Raw genomic sequence first — 27245 nt, forward strand, 5'->3', positions numbered from 1 at the left:
CCTGAAATCTTTTTGGCTTGTTTCCGCTGAGCAGGACCATGGAATCAACTATCTAATGGTGAGCCAGTGCATAGGTACATCCAAATCATGCAATGGGTATGCTCTACTCAGGAACAACTCTAGGTTAGGGGCCTCCAACTTCTGTGAAAAACCCAGGCATAAGTTCACCTCAACATCACATGAATGCCTATAGGCACAGGAAGTAAACACCAGGATACCCTTTCACACTAACAATTTTAGCACCAAATCTTCCTAAACTACCATGGCAACATCCTATGGAATCCTGGGATATGTAGTTTAGGAAGTGGTATTTAGAGCTTTAGTGCCCCACCAAACTGCCAAAGCCAGGAATCCATAGGATGCAGCCATGGTGGTTAAAGTGGAATCATAGTACGAAAGGCCCCGGGAGCAACAGTGGGTCTAGAATCCCAAAGACTGATTGAAAGACATAAAGATATCTATCAAGTATCTTTGAAGTTTTGGATTAATCAATAAAAGCAAGGATCAAACTATATTTTTATCAATAAAATTTTATTGAGTTATAAATATTCTCCATTTGTTCCCTATTTACAATTGCAAAATATTTAAAGATATTCTATTATCACCCGTCATTCAATATCACTCTCTATAAATGCTGTGAAAATGTCCTTATCAAATAAAAATCTCTATTCTCAGCCCACAAATCTGACATCCACACACTCACACAAAAAGATTAAAAGAGGAAGGAAAAATTATACAGTGCAGCAGGCGACATTGCAGACTTTTGCTACACAGTAGCAAGAGGACTGAGTAGAAGATCCCCCCCCCCCCAAAAAAAAGTCTATGGCAGTAAGCTTTTCAGGATGTTTGTGATAGACCAACGCTGGCCAGAGCATTTCTGTAGAACTAACTGAAATCCAAATTCATTATCACTGTTTTCCTGCAGCTCCAGGCAACGTTTGGATTTTCTGTTCTGGATTGGGCCTCCCTTTAAAAGTATAGAAAGAAAAACAAAATTAATCCAGTTATTCACCAGACTTCAATACACAGCCAGACACTTAAAAGAAAAGTAATCTGTTGATGCTTCTAATTGCCAGATTTATACTTCATTAATGTTCATTACATGTTCAATTTCTGCAGATTTGGTGTGAAGGAAACACAGTTAACAAGAGAAAGAATAAAACATTTTTAAAAATTTCTGTCAAACGTATCTCAAATACTTTTTGTAAGATACATTTTAAAGCTCTATTAAATGCTACTTGTTGCATCACTAAAGTAATTGTACTCCCATATGTTTTGTTAGTTTGGAAGTGCAACTTTGTTCCATTTTCATTCCAAGGAAATGTTACTTGCTACAGCTCATTTACTCGTTACTTCCAAGCTCAGTGATATTTTACATACAGGCTGACAACTTTAAGTCAGATACAATAGCAGAAGTCATACTTCATGCTATCATAACCCAACTTTTTTGTTGTTACAGAAGTCACAATTGTTTTCTGACTGTACAATGACCCAAATCTCCCCCAATCCACATTTTAAGCAAGGCTGCCCCTCCTTCCAAAATGGCCATTCCCATGTCTTCAGAGAGGAGAAAGATCACTGAACATAGATCCAGATATTTTCCTGTAGATGGATGCTCTGTAAGGATGTCATCTGCTGGTATCTCCTGAGGATTCTTGCCTGCTGATGTCTGCTGCAGCATGGTCAGCTACAGGAAAATAGTTGGATGTATCTCATCTGTTCCTCCTGCCTTCCAACAACATGGAAAATGGCTATGTTTGGGGACGTGTGTTGCTTAAAAGGTGAGTTGGGGAGCTGTAGCTACAGAGATGTAGCCATGTGCTTGGTCTATCTCTCCCAGTGTACAATCTCAGTCTGTTAAGTTCAACTCAAAAGTTTGTCCAGTTACTATAAAGAAGAACCAAACCGGTGATACTGCAGTTCAAACCCCTGCTGAAATACAAAAAGTCACCACATTTTCTGAGTCCATCTGATATCATAGCCTTCTTCTGAGCCCAGTTCTTTGGAGACCTCTTTATTCAAACAGACATTTAAGGCTTTTAAAATTGAACTGGTAGGTTTTAATTGATTTCCTTCCATGAGCCACCTTGGGTCTCTGCATGCTGCATTTTTGCCTTCGCTGTTGTGTCTTTTAAACAATTTTATACTGTTTCAAATTACGGGTATTTTTATATAGCTAGGATGGTTATTGGAGATGATGGCAGTTGCAGCTGGAAGGTGTCAGTTGGGGAAGTCTAGTTTTAATATCACTCCTCATGTTTCTGAAAATGAGACTGGTGTTGCTTTTGCACAGGGTTGGGACCTCTCCTACAGCACAGTGATGAGCAAATGCCCAACTGGCAGAATCAGCTGAGAAATCTGCAGTTAGTGCTGTAATCCATTCAGACTGATGCAGAGACTGGAGCAGAATCAACGCAGCATCAGTCCATAGCAGAATGTTCCAATTTAAAGGGGTACAACAAAATTATTTACCACAGTTCTGTACCACCCAGTAGTGGATATCAAAGTGAAAATAGCAGGAGACACACACCCTACATCAACAATAAAGGAACCTCTTTCAGCCACATAGCATAGTGCATTTAAAAGAAGTTCTCACACACTGCATTCAGGAGTAGGTAAGGCCTAATGCAAAAGTGTGTGTCCAAAAATGCCAGCATACTGTAAAAAAATGGAAAACCACCAAACAGTGCTGAATGTTTGGTGAGCCTCACAGGGCTGGGCTGGAGGCTCAAGAAGCTTGGGTTTTCTTCAAGGATCAGGGATTCCTCTCACACAGGAGACTTTTATAGAGTGTGTGGCAAAGAACTGCAGAGTGGCAAAGGACCACTAGAGTCACCCAGTCCAACTATCTGCAATACAGGGATATACAAGCTCTCTCAAAAGATGGTCATCCAACCTCTGTTTAAAGACCTTCAAAGGAGGAGTGTTCACCACCCTCCCTTTTATGAAGAATAATGGACTCATATGCCAGTCTCGTTGTTCTTTGGCAGTGTGACTTAACAGATGACTTAATTCTTTTCAGCGAAACTGAAGCTGCCCAGATTAATCTTTTGCTTCACAGAAGTATCATGTAAACATGCAGGGGTAGCTGTGTTGGCCATTTAGCAAATTCAAACAACCCACCCAAGAGTGATACCTTTATTGGCCAACGGAAATGCACAAATGCAAGCTTTTGAAGCTCCATGGCTTCTTCTTCAGGCAAGGAGTTACAAACAGAACAGGAGAAAAACAATTGGAAACAAGAATTTATTGTGTTGTGTCTGTCCTTAGTTAAGATGGTATGGGGAGGGTATATTTTGCAGGCTGGCCCCTCCTCCTTCTGGCCATGTGGCAATTGGGAGATTTTGAAAGTCCAGGAAATTAAAAAATTAAAAAGTTTAATGTGTTGAAACTGATTTGAATAATACTGAAAGATCATGTTCATGATGGGACCATGATGACTTTCCTTTATGGAAAGAGCTCTCCCTGAACCATATGGTCTGAAACCTGGGAGGAAATAAGCTTCTGCACACTGCTTTTGAAAACACATAAAATGCATTAAAAAGGACTCTGCAGAGAACATTTGTGCAGCACTCCCAGAAAACTAATGGAGTAAGTATATTTTGTTCAGAATTTTTTTAGACCCCACTTTGGCCTCAGTTTCATATTATTCCTAAATGGCTATTACCATCTGTTCACTCCAATAACACTTTGAATCCTAGACAACCCCCCCCCCCCAATAGTTTTATTACTTATTTAAAGGAGATACAACAAAAGGCAGCTATTGAAAAAGAAAAAATAACATTTGCTTTACAATAGAGTAATGCTGCAAAGTTCAGGATAGCTATGTTTCTCTAATGAATGCAGACCCTGTGAAAGTAAAGTAGATTACTGGGTAATGTAATGGGATGACCAATGAAGTGTTTCTTAATGCAAGGCAACAGTTAGGAAAGACTGGAAGGTTTCTCTGCAAGAGATACAACGTTGTTATTCTGCTAGTGGGAGCAGAGGGTGGGTGGCATAGCAGGGGGACAAAGAGATAAAGATATAAGGGCCCTTTCACACTACGCTATAACTCTATGGTGCTGGTTTTTGAAGTTTTTAAAGGGTCTATATATAGTTTTTTTGTTTTGTTTTAATATGTGCTTTTTAAAGCACTTTGATCTTTTAATTGTATTTTCTTCTTTTAATGAGTGATACATTTTAATACTGCGTTAGTTTAATTCTACTTGAATTGCTCACTTTTGTATGCTTTTAAATGTAATGTTCTTTTAATTTGTAAGCCACTTTGTGTCCCAATTTTGGAAAAAAGGCAGGATATCAATAATCATAATCATAATATCATCCCACTTTAATTGCCATGACTGCATCCTGCATTATATGGATTCCTGAGATTTGTAGTGTGTGTATATGTATGTGTGTGAGTGGGTGGGTGTGTGCCTTTAAATTATTTGTCAACATACAATGACCACATGAATTTCATAGGGTTTTCTTAGGGAAGGAACAATCGGAGCCATTCTGCCTTCCTCTGACATATACTTTATGACATCTTGTATTCCTTGGTACTCTTCCTTCTAAGTACTAACCAGGGCTGTCCCTACTCAGCTTCCAAAATCCAATGCAGTTTGGTGTCTTTAGGCTTCTGATTTGCAGTTTAGGGAGGAGTATTTAGAACCCTCATCCAGAGAGCTGACCAAACTACTAATCCCAGAATCCCACAGGATGCAGTCATGGAAGTTAGCAGCATCATAGTGCTATAACAGTGCTGTGTGAAAGGGACCCAACACAAAGTGCTGAGCTGTTACTTGAGGGAACATACCCCTCACTATGGAACTTGTGGTGGCAGCACAGATTATTCATTATTTGTTTGTTTTGTTCATAGCCTGCCTTTCTGCAAAAGAAAAAAAACACTAAAGGGTTTTTTACAGTTATTATGCATCAGTAGATCAATGAAATAGCACTTTTGCACTATAAGAATGTTTTTAAAAGTCAGAGTAGAAAATTTGCCCTTCAAACTACAAGGCCACCTCAGCAGAAGGGTCCTAGTGGAAATCCAAGAAATCACTAAAAAAAAGCCTCCCAAGAGACTGGAACAAAAGTACTCAGAAGTGACAACAATTTGCAAAAGCAAATATGCTATACTGCAAGAACACTGGCTTCTTTAGACCAATCTGAAAGAGACCTGGGTGCCAACAGGATAAAATAGAATTGAGATAAAGCAAACTATAGTCTGCTACCTCTCTTTCTCCATCCCACCCTTTCCTCCCATTTGATGTTGTCATCGGGATAGAGAAGCTCTCAGAGAGATGCATACAGAAGCTTAGAGTCTAGACCATGGAGCATGTGATCAAGACCAGAATAACATCTTGCAAGCTGTCACACTCTATAGTTGGACCCTGAGTTTACATATACACTCGCCATTTCTGATGTTTGGATGTTCTCTTTGGTTCTCTATGTATTCCTGGAGACAATCACTTGAAGAAGCAATTAACCTGTGGCAGAAAGAGAATAAGGAAGAACTAAAAGAGAGAGGGAGAGCAAATAGAATAAACACTTGTAAATAAATGTTTGTATGAAGAGATGTGTAAGGTGACAAGAGGGAGGTTGGTTGACTTAAGATCATTATCATCTGTCTTTCATTAGAATCTTTAGAGGGAAAGAGGAGTAACACAATCCTGGCGATGGCCTTAAGACAGAAAGAGAATGTCAGTAACTGGCTGCAGCCAGTACTGGCACATGGTCTCCAGTGGCATCACTAGATGGAGTGTCACACAGTGTGGGGAGACATCTGGAAAGGGTGTCATTTGGAAAGGGCACGTGTTCACCCCTCCTGTTGTTCCATCTCTGAGCTTCCTCTCCAGGGTGGAAGCAGCTGGAAAGTGTGCACACTTGCCCCTCTCACACTGAAGGAGGAGGGCCCCATTACATGTCATCCCTTCTCTGGGGTGTCACCTATTGTGGTCTAGACCCTTGCACCTCCCCAGTGCTGTCACTGGTAGTCCCCATAATATGGAGCCCTCAAAAGAAAATGTTCACTCACAGAATAACAACTTTAATGCCTAAAGTTTTCATTTACACTACCACTAATGTAAAACTAGGGAGTGATCTTCTTTCTTCTTGAATACTAGTCACACTACTTTCAAGGTCACATATACTCTGTTTCTGAGTTGATGGAAAGGTTGTGAATGACTGGCATAATAAAGAAAGGGACTATGCTACCTAATTGGGAATGGACTATTAATCTTATCCTGGCATTGTTGTCCAAACATAATACTCTGCTATGATTTGTGACTCTGATAAATTAAATCTATTAATTTTAATCTATCTTTTTTGCCCAGTAGGAAAAAAAAGAATTTTTTCCCCTTTTCTTTCTGTTGAACAGAAGTTAGATTCTCAAGGTTGAGTTTGAAGTATAATTTACTATTAAGACAAAAGCTGCTATGTAGATGAAAAGGATAGAGGGAGATAAAAAGCAGGAGTTGCACAAAGATCAGATACTTAAAAAGGATGAGGGGGTGCAATTGTGCATGGCATATATCCCCAGTTGAATGATTCACAATAAATAATTAATTGCATTATCTTAATCTCATTTTCTGCTTACAGCATTATCTATGTTGGCACTCAATATATTACAAATTAGTTTTGGACTACTGACTTAGGTCATGGATGTTTCATAACTATTTGGATGGAGATACAGAGGACATGGACTGGTGACAGATGTATTTCATTTTGGCTGATTAATTCAAAGAGCACAAGTAGTCAGTATCAAATCACATAGGAGTGAAAGAGACAGTCAAAAAGAGTTGGCTTCCTGGTGGACTGGGGCCATGGAGTTCAGACAACAGCACACCCCCAGTCCACCAGGAAGCTGCACAGCTGGCTACACGTGCAGCAGATCCACGGTGATTCAGCAGCGCAACATTTAGACATGCTGTGCCAAAGAAATGCTGAAAAAAATGCCACCATGGCGGCAAAGGCACCATTTCCCTGGTGCAAAAAGGAGCGGTTTTCTGTAATGCATCACTATTAGGGAGTCCTGGTGTCACAGTGGTTAAATGCTGATACTACAGCCACAAGGTTGTGAGTTCCATCCAGGGGCTGCGAGATTGAGTCAGCCTTCTATCTTTCCATAGGTTGCTAAAATGAGTACCCAGCTTGTTGGGGGCAATTGGCTTACACATTAGAGAGTGCTGAGTTCAATGATAAGTGGTATAGAAATGTAAATGCTATTGCTGTTCCATCTTCTTTTTTGGTCCATTCAAATAGTTAGGTGCTACATCAGAGCTTGAAAAAATAACTTTGTAGTATTACAACTACCAGAAGTTTGCAATGTGAACACAGTAAATTTGTAGGCTCTGTCATAATCATATTAGATGGAGAAACAAATTTATAAGTTAAGACCCAGGTTTTCTTTATTGCAAGGCCTGTCAGAGTTATGAGACAAGAAATCTCCCCCACTTGGTTTTCCATTTACTTTCCTTACCTTTCCCCCTGTAAGGTGAAAAGCAAGACAGGGCTTCTTGTACCTAGAATCATAGCATTGGATGAGATCCCAAGGGCCATCCAGTTCAACCCCCTGCCATTCAGGAATACACAATCAAAGCACCCCCAACAGATGGCCATCCAGCATCTGTTTAAAAACCTCCAAATCAGGACAGTCCACCACACTCCAAGGGAGTACATTCCACTGTCAAACAGCTCTTACTGCCAGAAAGTTCTTCCTAAAGTAAAGGTCAAAGCTCTTTTCCTGTAGTTTCAATCTACTGGATTGAATGTTATGTAAAAACAGAGTTTCAATAGGTCGAGTTTGTCACATACACTCCACCTGCTGCAATTCCTTCTGTAAAACCATTAAAGAAACAGGAGCCCTCTCCTAGTTTTCACCTGACAAACCTAGGACCTTATCACATGACGTGGTAGAAACGTCATCCAAATGTTGCAGAAGCATCAGTGTGGTGTCTGCTGTTGGAATCCAGTCTTGTAAGAGTCCAAACAGAGTCCAATCTTCATGTAAAAGTGATCAGTTTATTCATCCATGAGCTATTGAACACAGCCAGTCCCAGGAGAGTGAGATGAGGAAGAGAGAACAATCAATTCCTCTCCAACCCTCATACTGCAGCTGATATCACTAAGGGCTGTGTCTTAAAGGCAACTTACATCACAGTCAGAGTCTGATCATGCCTGGTGCTTCTAAAGTGTAATTGAGGCTTCCTGCTATGGAATTGTCATGAACTTGTTTGCGGAGAAGTCATTTTCTGAATAACAGGATATTCAGAAAATGGCTCCTCCTGGTTTCACCGTGAAAGATTGCATGACGATTCCTTAGTGGCAAGCCTCACTACACTTTATAAGCACCAGGCATGATCACATCCCTGGCTCTTCTGCAATGTTTGGATGACATTTCGACCATGTTTTGCCCCATGTGTGATAAGGTCCCCATTCTGTGCCACTCTGCAAAGTTAGTCTTCCTAATAACACCTAATAACTCAATGACAGGATTTTGTAGACTTCAGCTTCTCTACATAGTTTTGCAATATTCTGAAGATGCTATGTGTTCAACTTGTTATCCTACTTTCCTGTATTATCTAGTCCACATGTGGAATATTCTACTTTGCAAAATGAAGGTGGGGAAGACATTGTGAACAGCATAAGAGGAGACATTGATAGTTTGCATGGACCAGCAAAAATCACTTCCTCTCCCCCATCAGCCAGTGGGAGTCTTTGTGAACAGCAGGAACCCTTCCTGGAATGAAAGGTGAACATGGACTCCAAGATCTTGCATTCAAAAGTCCATCTTTGCAATTCTTTCATAGCAGTCAATTTTTCCTTCTAAAATGCTTAAGAAAGGATATTATGTAGTACATTCTACAATATAAATTTGCTATCCTTTCTCCCCTAATCATGATGAGAAACAACCAATCCCTGACATACATACTGATTTTGTATTATCTGAAGTTTACACTAATGAAGTAATGATGAATCAGAGTATATGCCTATATTAGAATCTTGAAAAATGGCCTCAATAGCCAACAGAGTGTGCATGCATTTATAGCTTTGATTAGCATCCCCCCCCCAAACTTTCTTTCTTTTACAGTGTTAATACTAGAGTGGTTGACCTTCCATGCAAAATTATTTGTGTAACTCTTAAAAACTATATTATATGTGAAAACTGAATACTTTTTTATTAAGACATTTTAATAAAACCAATTTAAATCTGGTAGGAAGGGAAAGAAATGGAAATTAAGTAGTGATGGAAGCAGAAACTAATGATATGCATATCTACTCAAAATAATCCCTACTGAATAGCACAGTTATTATTGTTAACTGCTACTAAGTCAACTTGGACTTATGGCAGCCCTATAAATGAGAGACCTCCAAGTAACTCTATTATCAAGAGCTCTGATCAGGTCTTGCAGAATCAGGGTTGGGTTTCCTTGATTGAATCTAACCATCTGGAATGTGGTCTTCTTCTTTCCAACTACCTTTTGCTTTACCAAGCATTATTATCTTTTCTGGTAAGCCTTGTCTTCTCATTATATGTCCAAAGAAAAGCAATATCAGTTTAGTCATCTTGGCGGGTTACAGACCGCTCGTTTGGGGCGGCCTGCACCCGCCCCTTTCCCCGCTGTATCGGGGCCTCAGCTGCCAGACCGGCAGCCTCTGAGGCCTGATCCACCACTTTGCAGGCCGTGGGGAAGCGGCAAAAGACCGCTTCCCCACAGCCTGGAAAAGGGTGTCCTTGGGGCTTGAAGCCCCAAGGACACCTGGCGATGGCTTGGCCCCTTTCTCCTCTGCATCGCTGGGTGCAGCCATGTAAATGCTGCGCCCAGTGACGCAAACCCCAGAAGGAGCTCTGCTTCGGAGCTCCTTCTTATGCCGTGGAAAGGGCGCTCTAGGCGCCCTCGCGCAGCACAGAGGCGGCGCGGTCGTAATGGCGGAGGCCATGTGGAACGGCCGCCGCCATTTTGTATGGACTCAGTCCGTGCTAGGGTTAGGGGCGTCTGGAAGAGATGCTCCTTTCTAACCCTAGCATGGACTGAGTCTGTCCTAGGGTGCCCGTCTGTAACGGGCCCTTGGCTTCTAGGGAGACTTCAGGCTTGACTTGTTCTAGGACCCATTTATTTGTCTTTTTGACACACTACATTATCCATTGAACTCTTCTCCAGCACATTTCAAATTAGTTTATTTTCTTCCTGCCAGCTTTTTTTCACTGTTCAGCTTTCACAACCGTACATAGAAACTGGAAATATGATAGTGTTAATAATCCCAACTTTAGTATTCAATGATATATCTTTACATTTCAGAATCTTGCCTAGTTCCTTTATAGCTGCCTGTCCAAGTGGCAACCTTTTTCTGATTTACACTGACTGTGGTTTCCATTCTGTCTAGTAACCCCATAGTAAATGCAGAACTATGGGAGTTCTTTTTTTAAAAAAATGGCTGGTTTTCTAAATATAGTACTTAATTATGTAACTACCCTAGTTGAGTAGCTAAGTAATGGCCTGACCTGCCACCCCATCTTGATTTACTGGGTAGCACCTGCTGCACATGATGGGTTTCTGTTCTTCTGGTGATGAGGACACAACCCACAAAAAATCATGGATGTCGGCCATGAAAGCCATGAAAGACTACATACTGATGTTTCCATCCTTCTCCCTCCAGTGATCTCCAGTGCAACATTCAGAAGTAGGATTCCTGTCACAATTCCTCCTTGCTCTAGAGATCGCTCACAGGAATGGGGTGGGAATGTCAGTCTGATGCATTTTGATCAGCAGGGTATAGACTTTTCTTGCTTGCAGTGGTTGTTGCCTGGTAAATCAGTACTGGGGGACTTTTATCATCTCTATGTGTTCTGTACATGACTATTATTTGTTATTTGACATTTTTAATTTGCTGCCTGCCTTGTTTTATTGAACCCCTTCCTGTATTGTTATGCATTATTTATATGTATTATGCTATTATCTCTTAGAATGTACACCATGGGCAGGTTTACTTTTATGTATTTTATTGTTTGCATGTACAGCGCTGTGTAAATCTGCAGTGCTATATAAATAATAATAATAATAATAATAATAATGAATACAAATTTGTTATGCATAATTCTAGGTTATTTATTCATAACTGTGATTGTAAATTCCAGCCATATGCACTACAGTTATACTTCCAAGCCCTCTTTAGTTGCTAACCACTATAGGTACAGTTCTTCCAAATAACAAGTTTTCATTTTCTTTTTCCTGAAAGTAACCTACAGTAAGTACAATCCACGCAGCAGTAATAATCCAGTTTGGCATGGCTTTAACTGCCCTGGCTCAATACTAAGGAATTCTGGAAACTGTAGTCTTGTGAGGCATTTTGCCTTCTCTGTTAGAGAGCTCTGGTGCCACAATAAACTAAAATTCCCCTTCGAAATTAATTAGAATGATGAGATTAGGGTGAAGAATGTAAGATTGCCTATATGATTACTTTTTGAGGATTGATACCGTAACACAATTGTAAAGGTCTGATAAATCGTGCTTAAGATTTCATTTTAGATAATTAGAGTAACAGGTTTTGAATATAAGGGTTCTGATGATAGGGAAGTAGTGAATGAAGTTTGAATGGAAGGGACGGGGGAGGGAAGGGGAACGGGTATGATAGGCGGGAGGAAGTGAAGTGGGGAGTAATATAAGTTGGAATTTCTATAAGATTATTGTACTCTTTTACTTCATGTATGATTGTTATAAATTTTATTTGTTTTTTTGTTTAAAAAATTAATAAACATATTAAAAAAAAATAAACTAAAATTCCCAGAATTCCCTAGCACAGAACCAGAGTAGTTAAACTGGCATCAAACTGGCTTATTTCTGCAGTGCGGACTAGATCTAAGTTACTAGTCCAACGCTCAAACCACTACACTACATAATTACTTATGTCAAAGCTCCACGAACTCTACATAAGGTTGAAGCTTGAATGTATGATTTTATGACGACCCTGTGGATGGATAAATAGCATCTGTCTATCTATCACAGCATCTTACTTATTTTGTACTTTTATACACTATGTTTCAAGCAAAGGATGTTAGAAGTAATTTTCAGGAAAAAAAATAATACCATAAAACTGAATCAGAAGGCATAAAATCGCAATAAAGACCACTGTTTAAAACAGAGTGTGCACAGAGCACAAGAATTATCAAGGTGTGTGTATGTATATATGTGTGAGAGATCTGAGATGTGAGGGAAGGATTATAGGAAGCAAGGGAAAGGAATGGGAAATCTCACTGTGTATGTTTACACCCTTTTGTAGAATGATGGCCATGGTCCAGAATTCTATAAGTGGGACACCTCCACTGAACAAACTTTCTTGGTGTATAAAGTCGGGTACCCCAAGCCAGTTAGCTCTCTGAACTATAAGTGCCAAATTCTTGAACTGTGCTTGAAAACAAACAGGCTGTTAACTCAGCCCTTATAGTCCCCAGTACCCATTTTCCTTTAGTCCCAAAAGTTCTAGCATTGACTTGGCTTAAAATTTCAGTTAAGCATTTAGAAACACAGTTTAGGTATCCAAAGAAGAGAGGGCAAAGTTCTCAGGAGAATATGAATACAATAAATTTAAGAGTTCTTACTTAGGTGCTAACAGTGTTGAGTGTCTCACTCTCGGCAATGCTAGAAACTTGGGAACTGTAGGAAAATTTAATGGAGAGGGCAGAATTCTTTTTTGCAGGAGCAATGCCTTCATTTTGCCTCCTCTATACTCCAGATAGCCTCTTATAATAAAGCATTATGATAGTCAATCCAGGAGGTTACCAGAGCTTAAATTACTATGACCATCCTACATTTGTCCAGGGTAGGCCAAAACTGATATAGCAATGAAAGTGGTCACAAGCTTGAATGGACAATAAGACTATATTTCCCTGCCATATCCTAAGACATACAAGACCAAAGACACTTCATACAGTTAAGGAACAATACGTTCAGAATTACAGTCTTTGAATTTGATTTCCCTGGGTTACTGGGGATTTTAAAAGGGTTGAATAATTATACTGCTTCCATTTAAATGCATTGCTGTGTGGAAGTTAAGTGGATTATATGGACAATTAATTTTCATACTTTGAACATTAAGGTTCAAGGAAGGAGCACTCTGTCAGTGAGCACAAAAGAATGACAAAGTGTGAATGGTTAGGTCAATGCATTATGGAAGAAGTATCTGCTACAGATTAATGAACCAGAGAATGTTCTCAGAAGTCATAAAAGATGTCCATTTTAACATCCTATCTTTGTATGTGTGCTGCATGTTCAGTATACATTTCTGTTTATATGTCTTTACACTGAATGCTCAAATCTAAATTTCCTATGACCCAATACTCCCCTCCAGAATTGTGAGATATCAACCCAAAGCTTGAAATGAGGTCTAAATCCAAACAATTAAGAGTAGGCCTATTGAATGAACCACTGTATGGTAAATTAATACTGACGTAGATTTCAATGATTCAGTAGGCCTACTTTATTTCAGGCTAGCAATTGGGTGTAGGCTTAATCAGCATGTAATATGATTGTGAGTTTATGGAATGAGGCCAGTAGAAGCTTATTCTGCTAGTGATCATTCTATGTGAGATCAGCCACAGGAAAGAAGGCATAGTGGGGAAAAAGAGAGAGAACGAGTGTGCTTTCTAGAGTAGGATGTTTATTTAATTTATTTATCTAAAATGTGAATGACTCATTAAATTAACCTTTGGAATTTCAGCAAACTGCAGGAGGCACCCGCTCAGGTTTTTTTCCAGATTTAAATTGCTTTTCACCAACTATATAGCCTTTTTGTTAGTAATTCATTCTCTAATGGAATGTTTACATTAATAATATTTGGGGCAACATTTATATTCTACGTTAGAGAAGGGCTTAGCAAATTCCAAAAATGGTAAGGCTTATATCATCACAAATAATACAGTCCCCATATTCTAAGACAAATATCCCAGTCTTGGTGAAGGGTTCTGGCTTAGCCTCCCTTCACCCCCTTAAAAAACTATTCATTTATAATTATTTAAGAACTGAGAATGTGCCAAGCGAAAATCTCATTATCAATATTTGGGTAATAATGTGCCGCTCCAAGTTGGGTGCCACAATGCCATAATGGAACTTTAAATGCAAGGTCTTGGGCATGCCCAGACTAGACTGTAGCCTACCTGAGTGGCTTTTGGGATGGTGGAGGAGGTGATTCTCTCTGTTGGACCTGCTTAGGTCTTCAGTGAAACAAGCATATTCCAGTAATATCATAAACAGGTACCAGGGCCTAAGAACTCAGGTCCTTGTTAGACTATAGTAAACCTAGGTCCATGCTAAAGAAACCATGTAATCCCTTTATAATCTTGAATATAGCACCTCATTTTGATAAATGTTTATTTTGGTGCCATCCCAGCTTTAGGAATGTGTGGAATATTACCTACTTTTAATACCATATGTACTCAACTGTCAGTTGAACTTACATATAAGTTCAGAGCAAGTTCTGGGGCCAAAATTGTGGATTTTGATATGATCCATGGATAAGTCAAGGGCATTCTTTCCCCCTGCCTCAGTAGCTCTTTAAAGATCTCTGGCTACAAGGAAAGGGCGAGGTCTTTGGCAACGGCACCAATCAGAAGATACACACACATGCGGGCTGGTGGGCAGGGACTCAGACAGGGAGGGAGGTATTCTCTCTCTCTCTCTCTCTCTGTGTGTGTGTGTCCTGGCCTCAGTAGCTCTTTAAAGATTTCTGGCTACAGAGATATTTTTGTTAAACATGGTAGATGATCAAACTGGAAAAAAAAATTTTTGTAGAATTTTCTGTAGTAGCTGGAAACTCGAATTCCTGCAGAAGCTTGGAGACACACTATGTCCCAAAGTCCAAATCTATATTCTGGGAACTGAAGTCTAAAATATCTTGGGAATATCTTTTGTGCATAATTGCTGAGAACTTTTGCATAGAATATACACTGCTCCCTCGGGTTACGAAATTAATTCGTTCCGCGGCCGCTTTCGTAACCCGAAAAGCCTTCGTAAGCCGAATTGCCATAGGCGCTAATGGGGAAAAGCCGCGTTTCGTGCGAAAAAGCGCCGAAAAGCACCAAAATTTTTTTTCGTAACCCGAAATAAATTCGTAACCCGGAACAATTATTTCCAATGGGATTTTTTCGTATCCCGGAAATTTCGTAACCTGGGTATTTCGTATCCCGAGGTACCACTGTAGTGCCAACCTATTTCTGTAAAGAAAAATCTTACTCAAAGACACTAAATGAAAAGCAGCAGTCTTACATGAGAAAAATCTTACACAAAATATCTTACATAAAAACAGCAGACTTGCACAAAAATATTGACACATGGTATTGATATGCAGATCTGCTGGTTTGTTTTTTAAAAAAGAGTTCTATTGTGCAAGATTTTTCTTTTGCAAGATTGCTGTTATTGTGTAGAAAACAGCAGTCTTACACAAAAACATCACATGCAGCTGTCTAGAAATAGGATGTTTGGGGGGGCACCCCCACTCCCACAATCCTTATATAAACCACAAGTATTCCTGCACAGAATAATTTCAGAGATACATTGGGATGTGTAAAATACCAGGCAAAAACTGCACAGAATTTTTCATTTTCTCTAAAATGGTGAGAAAACTGTGGAAATGATTCTTTGTCACTTGCGAGACAAAACAGTCAAATATTAACCTCCATAACCCAGTGCCAGTCCCACTCTGAGAGGAGAGTGTTCCACAAACGGGGTTCTGTAATAGAAAAGGCACTTTCCCTGGTAGTCAGATCACACGACAAATAGAAGATACTTTGAGAAGAGTATTCCTTGCAGATCTTAAGCAAGTATAATTTAAATAAGGGCTGAATTTTGTAAGAGCCAAGGATCAAAGAGATGCTGCTGCTGCTGCAGTGATACTTTCAGCACAGGAAAGGAAAATTAGCAGCTGTCAGTATTTTAAACACAAGGACAATCTCAAAGGAGCCTACCTGGCCTAACTCTCTCTTTATGTTTATTTTTATTTTCAATGGGAGTGTTCAATAGCAGACTACCATTTAAGTCTTTTGCATATCATTAGAGGGAGGTCCCTTTGCCTCTTTGACTTCTGCAGATTCTTTATATATGATCTGGGACTTTGCTGTGTTAATAATACAATAAACTCGTGGAGGAAATTGTATGATTCTGCTTTTCTTCCATGGGTTCAGCCTACATGCTTTTTTAAAAAAACTTGCCTGAAGAACAATGATTATTCAGAACTCTACCAGAACTGAGAAATTAGGTGGCAAGAGGAAGTTATATAACTCTTGCTTCTAATTTTCATTATAGCAATTTTGATAATATCCTTCATCCATCCCTCCAAATCTGAAATTCAAATCCTGAACAAACAGGACAAAAATAAACCTGGCTGGGCGATGATAGTAATGTGACCTGGAGTACAAGCCCTCTCTGCCAGGTATACTGTTAAAGAGCAGGTTAGGAAAAGTGGGTGAGGAGGGGGAGTTGCCTTGGTCCATAAAAACATATTCACTTTGATCAGGAGACCTATCCGGAAAACTGAGCACATCGAGTGTATTTACCTGACCCTGAAGGCCAGGGACAGTCCAGGGATTGTTGGTATACCGTCCACCCTGTTGCCTAACAGACTCCCTGGCTGAGCTGACACAGCTGGTCTTGGAGCTGGTGTTGGTGTCTCCCAGGTTTCTGGTCCTGGGGGACCTCAACATTCCCTTAGAGGCCGGTTCATTAGATCTAACAGGTGCAACTTGGGAGTTCATGACTTCCATAACAGGCATGGGTCTGTTCCAATTAGTCTCAGGGACAACACACTGTGCAGATAATACACTCAATGTGGTCTTTAGTATGGATCAGGAACAGTCGTGGGCAGAGGTGTTTCAGACTTCTGCTCTGTCATGGACGGACCATGGTACACAAGATCTTGTCCGGGAAAGCAGCCAAAGGGCTGATAAGACAGCTAGTTTTCAAACAAACAACCCTCTCCCAGCACAGCAAAGTCAGTGTAAGCTACACAGTCCTAGAGAGTTGCAGTAGCTTTTCCAAAAGGGATTACCAAGAGAATTGTCAGACGGTCCGAGGTTCAGGGTAACAGATAGGCAGGTAGATAAAGCAGTCCAAGGTCAAGGTTTCCGGGTAGTCAAGACAAGAAGCCAAGGAGCCAGAGACAGAGTCTTTCCCCTAAAAGAGTCAGATATCCACTGGCAAAGAACCACACATGCTCCAGGTGCTTAAGAAGGCAAGGAGCTGGCCTTCAGCTGTGCCTGATTACGAAGACGTTTCTGATAAAGCCTCTGAGATCTTCGAAGGCCCTCTCTTTCTGCTCGACGCTCATTGAAGGTAGGCACACTGCCCAGATCCTCCTCCATGTCCACAGCCTTGGCACCAGGCAAACTTGACTGCTGAACCTCTGGAGGGGCCATAGACTCTGCTCCAGCAGAACTAGGGCCAGCCTCTGGCTCCTCCATTACAGGTTCAAGCCCCTGGGGCTCTGGCTCCTCCGTTATAGGTTCAGATCCCAGAGGCTCTAGCTCATCCTCTGAGTCCTCCAAGCCATCTTCCAGGCTGGGCATGACAGATCTTCATAAGATGAAGCAGGCAGTGTAATGACTAGAGCGCCGCTGGTGGAAACATCAACTTTTATCTGATAAGACATGCCATAGAGACTCTTTGAAGTCCTATGGAGTGGCAATGGATGAGGCAAAGGATTCTTTCTATGCTGCACACATTGTGTCTGCAAGGTCTTGTCCAGCAGAGCTGTTCAGGGTGGTTTAAGAGCTAACTATGCTGCCTCCAGCCCGGAACCTTCTTTTGGAGTCAACTAAGGCCTGCTGTGATGCATTTAATGACTTTTTCGCAGATAAAATCTTTCAGATAAGAACTGACCTGGACGTGCTAACTATAATAAAACAGTAAGAGAGCTGTCCAATGACTTCGTGGACTGTGTTAAACTGGATCATTTTGAGTTTGTAAATACCTATGAAGTGGACAAGCTGCCCCCTCGATCCTTGCCCGTCATGGTTGACTGCCCAGGGAGGTGATGCAGTAAACACTGTGTTAAGAGCTATAATTAATGCAACTTTTAATGCATCATTAAACAGAGAGTCTGTGAACATCTAGAAGGCAATTCCATAATCACAAAGACAACATGGGTTTCAGAGAAACAAGTCATGTCAGACAAATCTTCTCTTTCTTTGATAAAATTACCAGCTTGGTGGATGAAGAGAATGCTGTGGAAATAGTATATCTTGATTTCAGTGAGGCCTTTGACAAAGTTTCTCATGACCTTCTTGCAAATAAGTTTGTAAAATGTAGGCTAGACAAGGTAACTGTTAGATGGATTTGTAATTGGTTGACTGGCCGAACCCAAAGGGTGCTCAACAATGGCTCCTTTTCATCCTGGAGAGAAGTGACCAGTGGGGCTCCACAGGGGTCTGCCGGGGGCTCAGTGCTATTCAACATCTTTATCAATGACTTGGATGACAGAATTGGGGGCATACCTATCAAATTTGCAGATGACACCAAATTAAGGGGAATAGCTAATACTCCAGAGGACAGGATCAAAATTCAAAACAACCTGAATAGACTAGAAAGCTGAGCCAAAGCTAACAAAATGAAATCCAAAACGGAGAAATGTAAGGTACTGCACTTAGGGTGGAAAAATGAAATGCACAGATATAGGATGGGTGACACCTGGCTGAATGAGACTACATGTGAAAGGGATGTAGGAGTCCAAGTAGACCACAAGTTGAACATGAGTCAACAGTGTGATCCAGCAGCTAAAAGGGCCTATGCAATTTTAGGCTGCATCAATAAAAGTATAGTGTCTAGATCAAGAGAAGTAATAGTGCCACTGAATTTCTCTTTGGTTACACCTCACCTGGAATGTTGTGTCCAGTTCTGGGCACCACAATTTAAAAAGGATGTTGAGAAACTGGAGCGTGTCCAAATGAGGGTGACTAAAATGGTGAAGGGGTCTGGAAACCATGTCCTATGAGGAATGACTTAGGATGCTGGGGATGTTTAGCCTGGAGAAGAGAAGGTTAAGAGGTGATATGATAGCCCTGTTTAAATATTTGAAGGGATGTCATATTGAGGAGGGAACAAGCTTGTTTTCTGCTGCTCCAGAGAACAGGACCCGGAACAATGGATGCAAGCTGCAGGAAAAGAAATTCCACCTCAACATTATGAGGAATTTTTTGACAGTAAGGGCTGTTCGACAGTGGAACACACTCCCTCAGAGTGTTGTGGAGTCTCCTTCCTTGGAGGTCTTTAAACAGAGGCTGGATGGACATCTGTCGGGTATGCTTTGATGGAGAGTTCCTGCATGGCAGGGGGTTGAACTGGATGGCCCTAGTGGTCTCTTCCAACTCTATGATTCTATGATTCTATGATTTTAGGAAGGGAAAATTTACAGAACAACTAAAACAAATGGTAGTTAAACCCTTCTTAAAAAAACCCTCCCTAGAACTCCTGGTGAGAAATAACTATAGACAGCTCTCCCTTCTACCATTCTTGGGCAAGGTGATCAAGAGGACAGTTGCATTCGAACTCCAATTTGTCTTGGAGGAAGCCGATTATCTGGACCCATTTCAAACCGGCTTCAGTGCGGGATACGGAGTTGAGATCATCGCCTTAGTCGATGATCTCCGTCTGGGTATCGACAGGGGAAGTGTGACCCTGTTGGTGCTCTTGAACATCTCAGTTTCCTTCGATACCATAAACCAAGCTATCCTTCTGGAACACCTGAGGGAGTTACCTATTGGGGGCACTGCACTCCAGTGGCTCCATTCCCACCTCTCGGGCATATTGCAGATGGTGATGCTGGGGGACAGCTGCTCCCGAAAAAGAGAGCTGACATCTGGGGTCCCTCAGGGCGCCATCCTATCCCTCATGCTGTTTAACATTTACATGAAGCCGCTAGGCGAGATCATCCGGAAACATGGGGCACAGTGTTATCAGTATGCTGATGACACCCAAATCTACTTCTGTATGTCCCCGACTGCATCAGTGACTAAGAATGGCATCTCTCCTCTGGATGCCTGCCTTGGGTCGGTAATGGGCTGGATGAGGGAAAACAAACTGAAGCTGAGTCCAGAGAAAACGGAGGTACTTGCGATAGAAACTCCAAGACCGGGGAAGGAGATCTGTCTACCAGTTCTGGAGGGGTCACACTTCCCATAAAGGATGAAGTTCGCAGTTTGAGAGTACTCCTGGATTCCTCTCTACAATTATCATCTCAAGTGGAAGAGACAGCCAGGAGTGCTTGGTACTAACTTCGGTTGATACGCAAACTGCGTGCCTACCTGGACTGAAAGGACCTTGAAGCAGTAGTACATGCATTGGTAATCCCTCATCTTGATTTCTGTAACGCACTCTACATGGGGCTATCCTTGTACCAAGTTTGGAAGCTTCAATTGGTTTAAAATGCGGCAGCCAGATTGGTCACCAGTTCATCCAGGTCTGACAACATAACACCTGTTTTAAAATCTCTTCACTGGCTGCCAATTAGCTTCCGGGTGCAATACAAGGTCTTGGTCATTACCTTTAAAGCCCTACATAGCTTGGGTCCAAGTTACTTGCAGGAACGCCTCTCCCTACATAATCCGCCCTGCATTCTCAGAACAACTGGGAAGAATCTATTAGAACATCAACCAACCAGATTTGCAATGACTTCCCAAACAGCTTTCATTGCAGCTGCTCCAAAATTATGGAATAGTCTCCCAGAAGAGATCCGTCTTATTGCCTCCTTGGAAGCCTTCAAGAGGGCGCTTAAGACGGATCTTTTCTGGTGAGCTTACCCACCTGACCTTGTGTAAGAAATACTGTTCCACTTTCTGATCACTGTATAATTGTATCATATTGCTGTATGACGATGAGCTAGTTTTAATGTAATTATTTTTATTGTATTTTATTTATGTGTTCTTGTATGTATTTCATGGGTTGTAATCCCACCTCAATCCATTTGGGAGAGGCGAGACAATATAAATAAATAAATAATTATTAGAAAAAAACCCAACAATCTTATATTCAAAATACTGAACATTAACCTCATCTCTTCCCCTTTTATTCTGCCTCCCTGCTTCTCTTGTACTATTTTACCTCCCAGTTTCTACTCCAACTTCCCATTTATGTTGTGCTGTTTAAAAAAAAGGAATGATGCACAATATTTCAACCTGACAGACCATTTCTGGGGGAAAATTATGGAGCACAGAGAAAGATGGTGAAAAAAAAGATTTTTTAACATTATTTAGGACAAGTGTAGGATTTGCCTGGTTACTTAGCAGCTGTAACATGTTTCCACAGCATTAAATGTTGCTTTTGTGATTTTGCTGAGTTTAGTTAACATTTAGACCTTTCTCTATGGTGCATCCCGACAGGAAACAATTATGCTCAGGGGAACCCTTTGATAACTACTAAGCAGCATTAGCAACATAGGGAAATGAATAAGGAGTGCTGTGAAATTTCTACCTTGGTGACAATCACTTTTAGGGCATTTGCATACTGGTTTCTCTATTGAAAGGAAGCACAGCTTAATAATCTTTGAGCATCATGCCTTTTAAAAAATGGAGTCACCACATATACATCAAATCCATTTGAATTATCCCTATCCCAGTCTAATCTCTTATCAATCTTTTTTACCATGAAAATGCATGATTACAGTGTATATGTGTGTGAAGGCAAATGTTTCAGAAAGTGTTGAAAAGCATATCTCTTTGGATTGTTGTTGCGTGTCTTCAAGTCATTTCCAACTTATGGTGACCCAAAGGAGACCATATCATAGAGTTTTCTCTGCAAGATTTGTTCAGAGGACGTTTGTCATTGCCTTTCCCAAGTCTGAGAGAGTGTGACTGACTTGTCCAAGGTCACCCAATGGATTTCATAGGCAAGCTGGGAACAAACCCTGGTCTTTAAAGATGTTGTCAAGTACTCAAACCACTATGCCACGTTGGTTCTCTTGCTTTGGACTGTGTATTGAAAAAAAAAAAGACGTGATCACCTCTTGAGAGTGAAGGCAATGTTTCCTGAAGTTTGCTTCTTTTGTCTTAACTGATGAGAATATAGTTCCAATGGAGCAATTCAATCATTTCCCCATGCATCCTGTTTGCAAGGTGCACTGTACAGAGAAAGTGATGCAGTGTGACTACTGGACACTATTCTTTTTATTTTTAAGAGGGCTAGGGAATGGAGGGGCTTTGTGGGGGGCTGAAGGAGATAATCCACAACATTTACAGCCAGCATTGGTGTTTTCTGGCTGGTTTTCAAGTGAAAAATCACAGGAAATTTGGTGCAATTTTTTTAAAATTTTTTTTTTAGAGTTTGGAGCTGGGGGAGGGGGTTCAGGGCCCTCTCCTTGGGGTCCTAAGGGTTACATGCAGCCAACAGACCATACTTTGACCATAGTTGGGCTACATAGTTGTTCTAATGTTAATCCTATTCAATGTGAGATTCCTGATTTTTTTTTTGGGGGGGGGGAACATACAGATTTTAAAAAAGTTTTTAAAAAGTGGGGATTTAAAAAAAGTTTAAGAAAAAAATATTGCTGTATTATTTATTTATTTATTTAGCCACCTTTCTCCCAGAATGAGACCCTTCCAATGACAATTTAAAAAAGGAAATAAATAAAAACAGTAAAAAATCTGCACATTAATAATATAAAATCATTTACCATATTAATAAACAAATAAAACACACATCACAGACACAAGCAAAGCCTGCTTAAACAAAAAGGCCTTTGCTACCAATGAAAGGAAAGCAGGGAGAGGGCCAGCCTCATCTGCCGTGGGAGGGAATGCCAGAAGATGGGAGCAGCCACTGAGAAGTCTCTCCTGTGTCCTCACCAAATGAGACCTGGGATGGTAGTGAGACTGAGAGAAAGCCTTCCTTGGTAGATCTTAGGACTCTGGCAGGTTCATATTGGGAGATATGGTCTTAATAACATTAAGACTGTCTTTGGTAAAACATCTTTTTCATACAACTTTCAAACTCTTACATTCTTTACTCCACTGTAATCTTACTTACACTGTTGTAATTACTCTCAGTTTCAGGGTGGGAGTAATGGCCTTCTGTTTACTTGAGTGGTGCATTCAAGTAAATATGGTGGCTTAAGTAAGACATCACCAATCACAAAATAAGGTAGAATACATTTCCAGAATGTGATAAAGGGAAAACATGATCAATTGCCAATTCTTACAAATAGCTTTCCAACCTTTTTCTCCCGGGAGATGTACTCCTTTTACTAGTTTAAAAGGAAGCCGACACAATGCAATGTACACATTTCTTTCTGAATCCTTGATTAGTCTCATTAGTTTTCTTGCAGCTTGTAGCTTGCAAACCTACTTTCATCACATTATGTGTTCTGAAACAACAACACTTTAATCACACTGGGTATTAAGAAAACAATTCTTTCTGAACAGCATGGCTTTAATTATTCCCTTGCCTCTTAATTTATCATCAGGAGACAAAGGAAGAAGCGTCATCTTCTTGTCTTCAGGGCTTTCTCTGTGTGGATGTTTGGAAAATGGAAGGCTTTCAGGAAGGATTTTTAAATTTTATTTTAAAGCCTGCATCAGTACTCTCAGGGAAACATGAAAAATTCAAAAGGAATACCACACACAGAATGAAAAATATCTGACCCATCCCTATGTCTGGAGCAGCCAGATGGCTAACCTTGATGTATTAGGTGGGTAGGGATCTTGCATCTTGTGGGAACATTCCTCTTTGCAGGTTAGTACTCACCTGTAACCTGAAGTTTTATAATTGAGAGGCATAAGTTTTATAGTTGAGAGGCAAAGTATTATCACCTCATTCATGAGCTCTTCCTTATTTGATTCTCAGAGGTGATCAGTAAGCGGCAAAGAAGAATGTTCCCACATGATAAATATTGTTCCCACATGACAACTTTCCAAACACATGAGCAGAGGGTGAGCATGGCCCTGTTTGTTGGTCCCACCCTTTCTCCAAGGTCCCCATTGCCACCTTCCAGGCATAGGTACAGTGAAGGTCTGTAGCACTGAGCCTACTCTAGGTTTCCTACTGAATAAGAACCCCTTTGTACAAAGTTTTGAATTACATGAAGAACCTACACAGACAAAGAGGAGGGTTCAGGACTACGCCATCTAAGACATGGCAGGACCAGGCAGCTCTGATGGAGTGGACAATACCAGTAAATGTGGTCTCACTCTCCCACCTCATTATGTGAGTGACTGAATTCCCCTAGAGATTTCTCCCCTCCAGAGGAACTAGGCAAAGCCTTTCTGATGCTTTGCAAAGAAACACATCTTTAGATCATATTTCAGTGGCAGTTGGAGATGGAATGTTGCTTGAAACTATTCATTTCATTTTTGACAGGGAGTTGTGGTGGTGGAGGACGTGGAAATTACCTGAGTAAATTGCCAGTAAAGCTTCATCCTTTTGGCTTTGGCATAACTGCATTCAATTAGCCTGGGCCGGCTATTGACATCCACCAGGCATCTGTTGTCATCATCATCAATGGTAGGGCTTAGGATACCCACATGGATCTGCTGGCTGCCTGTGTAATAGACATTCTGCAATGAGAAAGGGGAGGACACAGTCAATGCTTTGAAGGCACAGGGAATGTTTCTGTCAGAAGCTGATAAAAAAAGGTACTACATGAACCAAAACTGACTCTCATACCACACTTCAGCATGCAAAAGTCCCTTTTGCAGAAAGAATGAAATATAGTATTTTAAAACACAATTTTGAGATGAAGAAACAGTTTGAGCAGCATCAAACATAAGTGACAGCAGACTGTTCAGGTAAGGGAAGCAGTTCTTTTCTACTTCTGGGAATGAAGAAATGAAAGAGTGGATAAAAAAAGCAAAGTCTCTAGCAGGAGCTGGGTTCAGTTAGGGATATGCCACACATGAATACAATAACTTAATCTGAAGATAATACCACCTTAAAAATACAAAGAGGAAACAGCACAACTGGGTTCAGGGGAATTTGGATGTGAAACAAGGGACTGAGACAAGGGATGAAGGAAAACTAATCTTAGAGAAAATGGCTGCCAAACAGCACTCACAGAAAATAGCATCTGAATGAAATTGGAATCCACATATGAAAATACACAGAACAAGTAGAGATAAGAGGATCAGAGGGTGGGGAGGAGTACAGGAGGAAGACAGATTTTCAACTGCCAGAGTAGGATAAGAACAGTCAATTGCAATCAAACCATGGATCCTGGAATTTCAAGAATACCGAGTCATCATAAGAGCATCTCAGCAGGCCCACCAGCCCTCCTTCCCCCTGATTTCCTTACACATACCTACCACAGGCAATCAACAAGTCTCTGCTGAACTGATCTTCCTGCCCCTACTTGCAATAGATAAGATCCAGCACACCCTTTGCATATCCAACAGGAATATATTGTTATCTATATTGGAAAAGTGAAATCCCATTTCCAGAAAAGCTTCACTGAGGAACATAAAATATTTAGATGTCAAATAATACCACCACCACACCACCTTTGGAACTTGTATTTACCTTTGAATCTAATTCACTAACTACCTCCCCACTGTATTATATAAAGTGACACAAAATAAGAATACCCAGCCATGTATCATGACTAGTGGATGGAAGCTGATGTTTCCTGTAAAGCAACAGAGATAAAATATTAATTGGTCCTCAGTTCTCCTGATGAAGTACCACCATAGTCTTTCAGATTGTTTGATAATTCTTAAGCAGAAGGTTTTTTGTGCATCATTTGCATCTCTTGGTGGAAATCTTTTCTGCAACTTTCAGAAGTGCCATTGAGTCAGATATTAGTTTTCTGCTTTGAACTAGCTGAGATCCTATTCTAGATTTCAGGAGATGGAACGTCTGGCACAGCTGTACCAGTGTGCTTGCTGGTACTCCAGAACACCCTCTTGACTGGCACACAGGCAATACTGGATCTCAAAAAAACAAAAAACAAAAAAACCCACCTAGAACCTGTAATCCACATCCACATAGAACTACCCAAAGGGAGATTTTATTGTACAAGAATCAAAGTGTATACAAAATTTACAGTTAAAGCAACAATCTGAAGTTCAAGGATTGCTTAGAAGACAGAGAGATTCTTTTTTAAGAACTGGTATAAAAACCACAAGAAATAAGAGCTTCCCTTAAGCCACATACATAAATTCAGATAAAGAATGGGTATTTCCTGAATTTTGGGGTGTGGTGCCATCAATATACAGATCACACCCAACTCTACTACTCGTTTCCACCTCAATCCAAGGAGGCTGCCCTGGTCCTAAACCAGTGTCTGTCATCAGTAATGGACTAGATCAGGGCAAACAAGTTGAAACTTAATCCAGACAAACAGAGGTACTCCTGGTCAGTTGAAAGGCAGATCAGGGAATAGGGATCCAGCCTGAGTTAGATGGTGGTACACTCTGCCTAAAGATGCAGGTTCACAGTCTGTAGGTACTCCTGGACTCAGCTTTGAACCTGGAGGCCCAGGCTCAAGGTGACCTGGAGTGATTCTGTACATTTAAATCTTGTGCATCAACTGTGCCCATTCTTTGAAATGCCAGATCTGGCCTCAGTGGTACATGCCTTAATTACATCCTGTTTGAACTACTGTATCACACTCTATATGGAGCTGCCTTTGAAGAGTGTTTGGAAACTTCAGCTGGTCCAAAGAGCTGTGGCCAGGCTGTTAACAGGGGCAGGTTACAGAGACCACACAATGCCCCTGTTGAAACAGCTCCACTGGCTGCCAATTTGTTTCTAGACACAATTCAAAGTCTTGGTTATGACCTGTAAAGCCCTACATGGCTCAGGTCCAGGCTATTTGGCAGATCATCTCCCTCTATGAGCCAGCCTGGGCACTGAAATCCTCAGGAGAGGCCCTTGTCCCAGTCTCACCGCCTCACAGGTACAGTTGGTGGGGACATGAGAGAGGCCTTTTTCTATGGCTGTCCCTAGACTCTGGAACTCCCTTCCAAGGGAGGCCAGAATGGCCCCTTCTTTGTTGTCCTTCCACTGGCAGGTTAATAGCAATAACAATAGCAGCTTCATTTATATAATACTTCATAAGCAGTCTCTAAACGGTTTACAACTGTAAGCTAATTGTCACCAACAAACTGGGTACTCATTACTTACTTATGCAGACAGGCTTTTAAAATAGAATTTTTTCAAGGACTGGCTTGGGGTGATCATTTTAAGTGTTTTAAACAGTTTTATCTTTTTAACTATATTTTATTCTTTTAATAAGCAATCTATTTTAATATTGTAACAATTCAATTCTATTTTATATGGTACTGTTCTTTTAAT

At 40.8% G+C, this 27245-nt stretch overlaps 1 protein-coding gene across 3 annotated transcripts in view; it reads right to left on the reverse strand.

The window, feature by feature from the left end:
- Positions 1-512: 512 nt before the first annotated feature.
- GALNT18 (polypeptide N-acetylgalactosaminyltransferase 18) overlaps positions 513-27245 on the reverse strand; it is a 418358-nt gene continuing 391625 nt past the window's right edge. For all 3 annotated transcript variants that reach the window (XM_042446014.1, XM_042446013.1, XM_042446015.1), the window contains exons 10-11: positions 24347-24511; positions 513-967 (exon numbers count right to left, since the gene is read on the reverse strand). In XM_042446014.1, the coding sequence (XP_042301948.1) occupies positions 821-967; positions 24347-24511 (312 nt within the window). In that variant the 3' untranslated portion in view covers positions 513-820. The remainder of the gene's footprint in view (positions 968-24346; positions 24512-27245) is intronic.

The sequence above is a fragment of the Sceloporus undulatus genome, chromosome 1 (assembly GCF_019175285.1).
Source record: "Sceloporus undulatus isolate JIND9_A2432 ecotype Alabama chromosome 1, SceUnd_v1.1, whole genome shotgun sequence".
NCBI lineage: Eukaryota > Metazoa > Chordata > Lepidosauria > Squamata > Phrynosomatidae > Sceloporus > Sceloporus undulatus.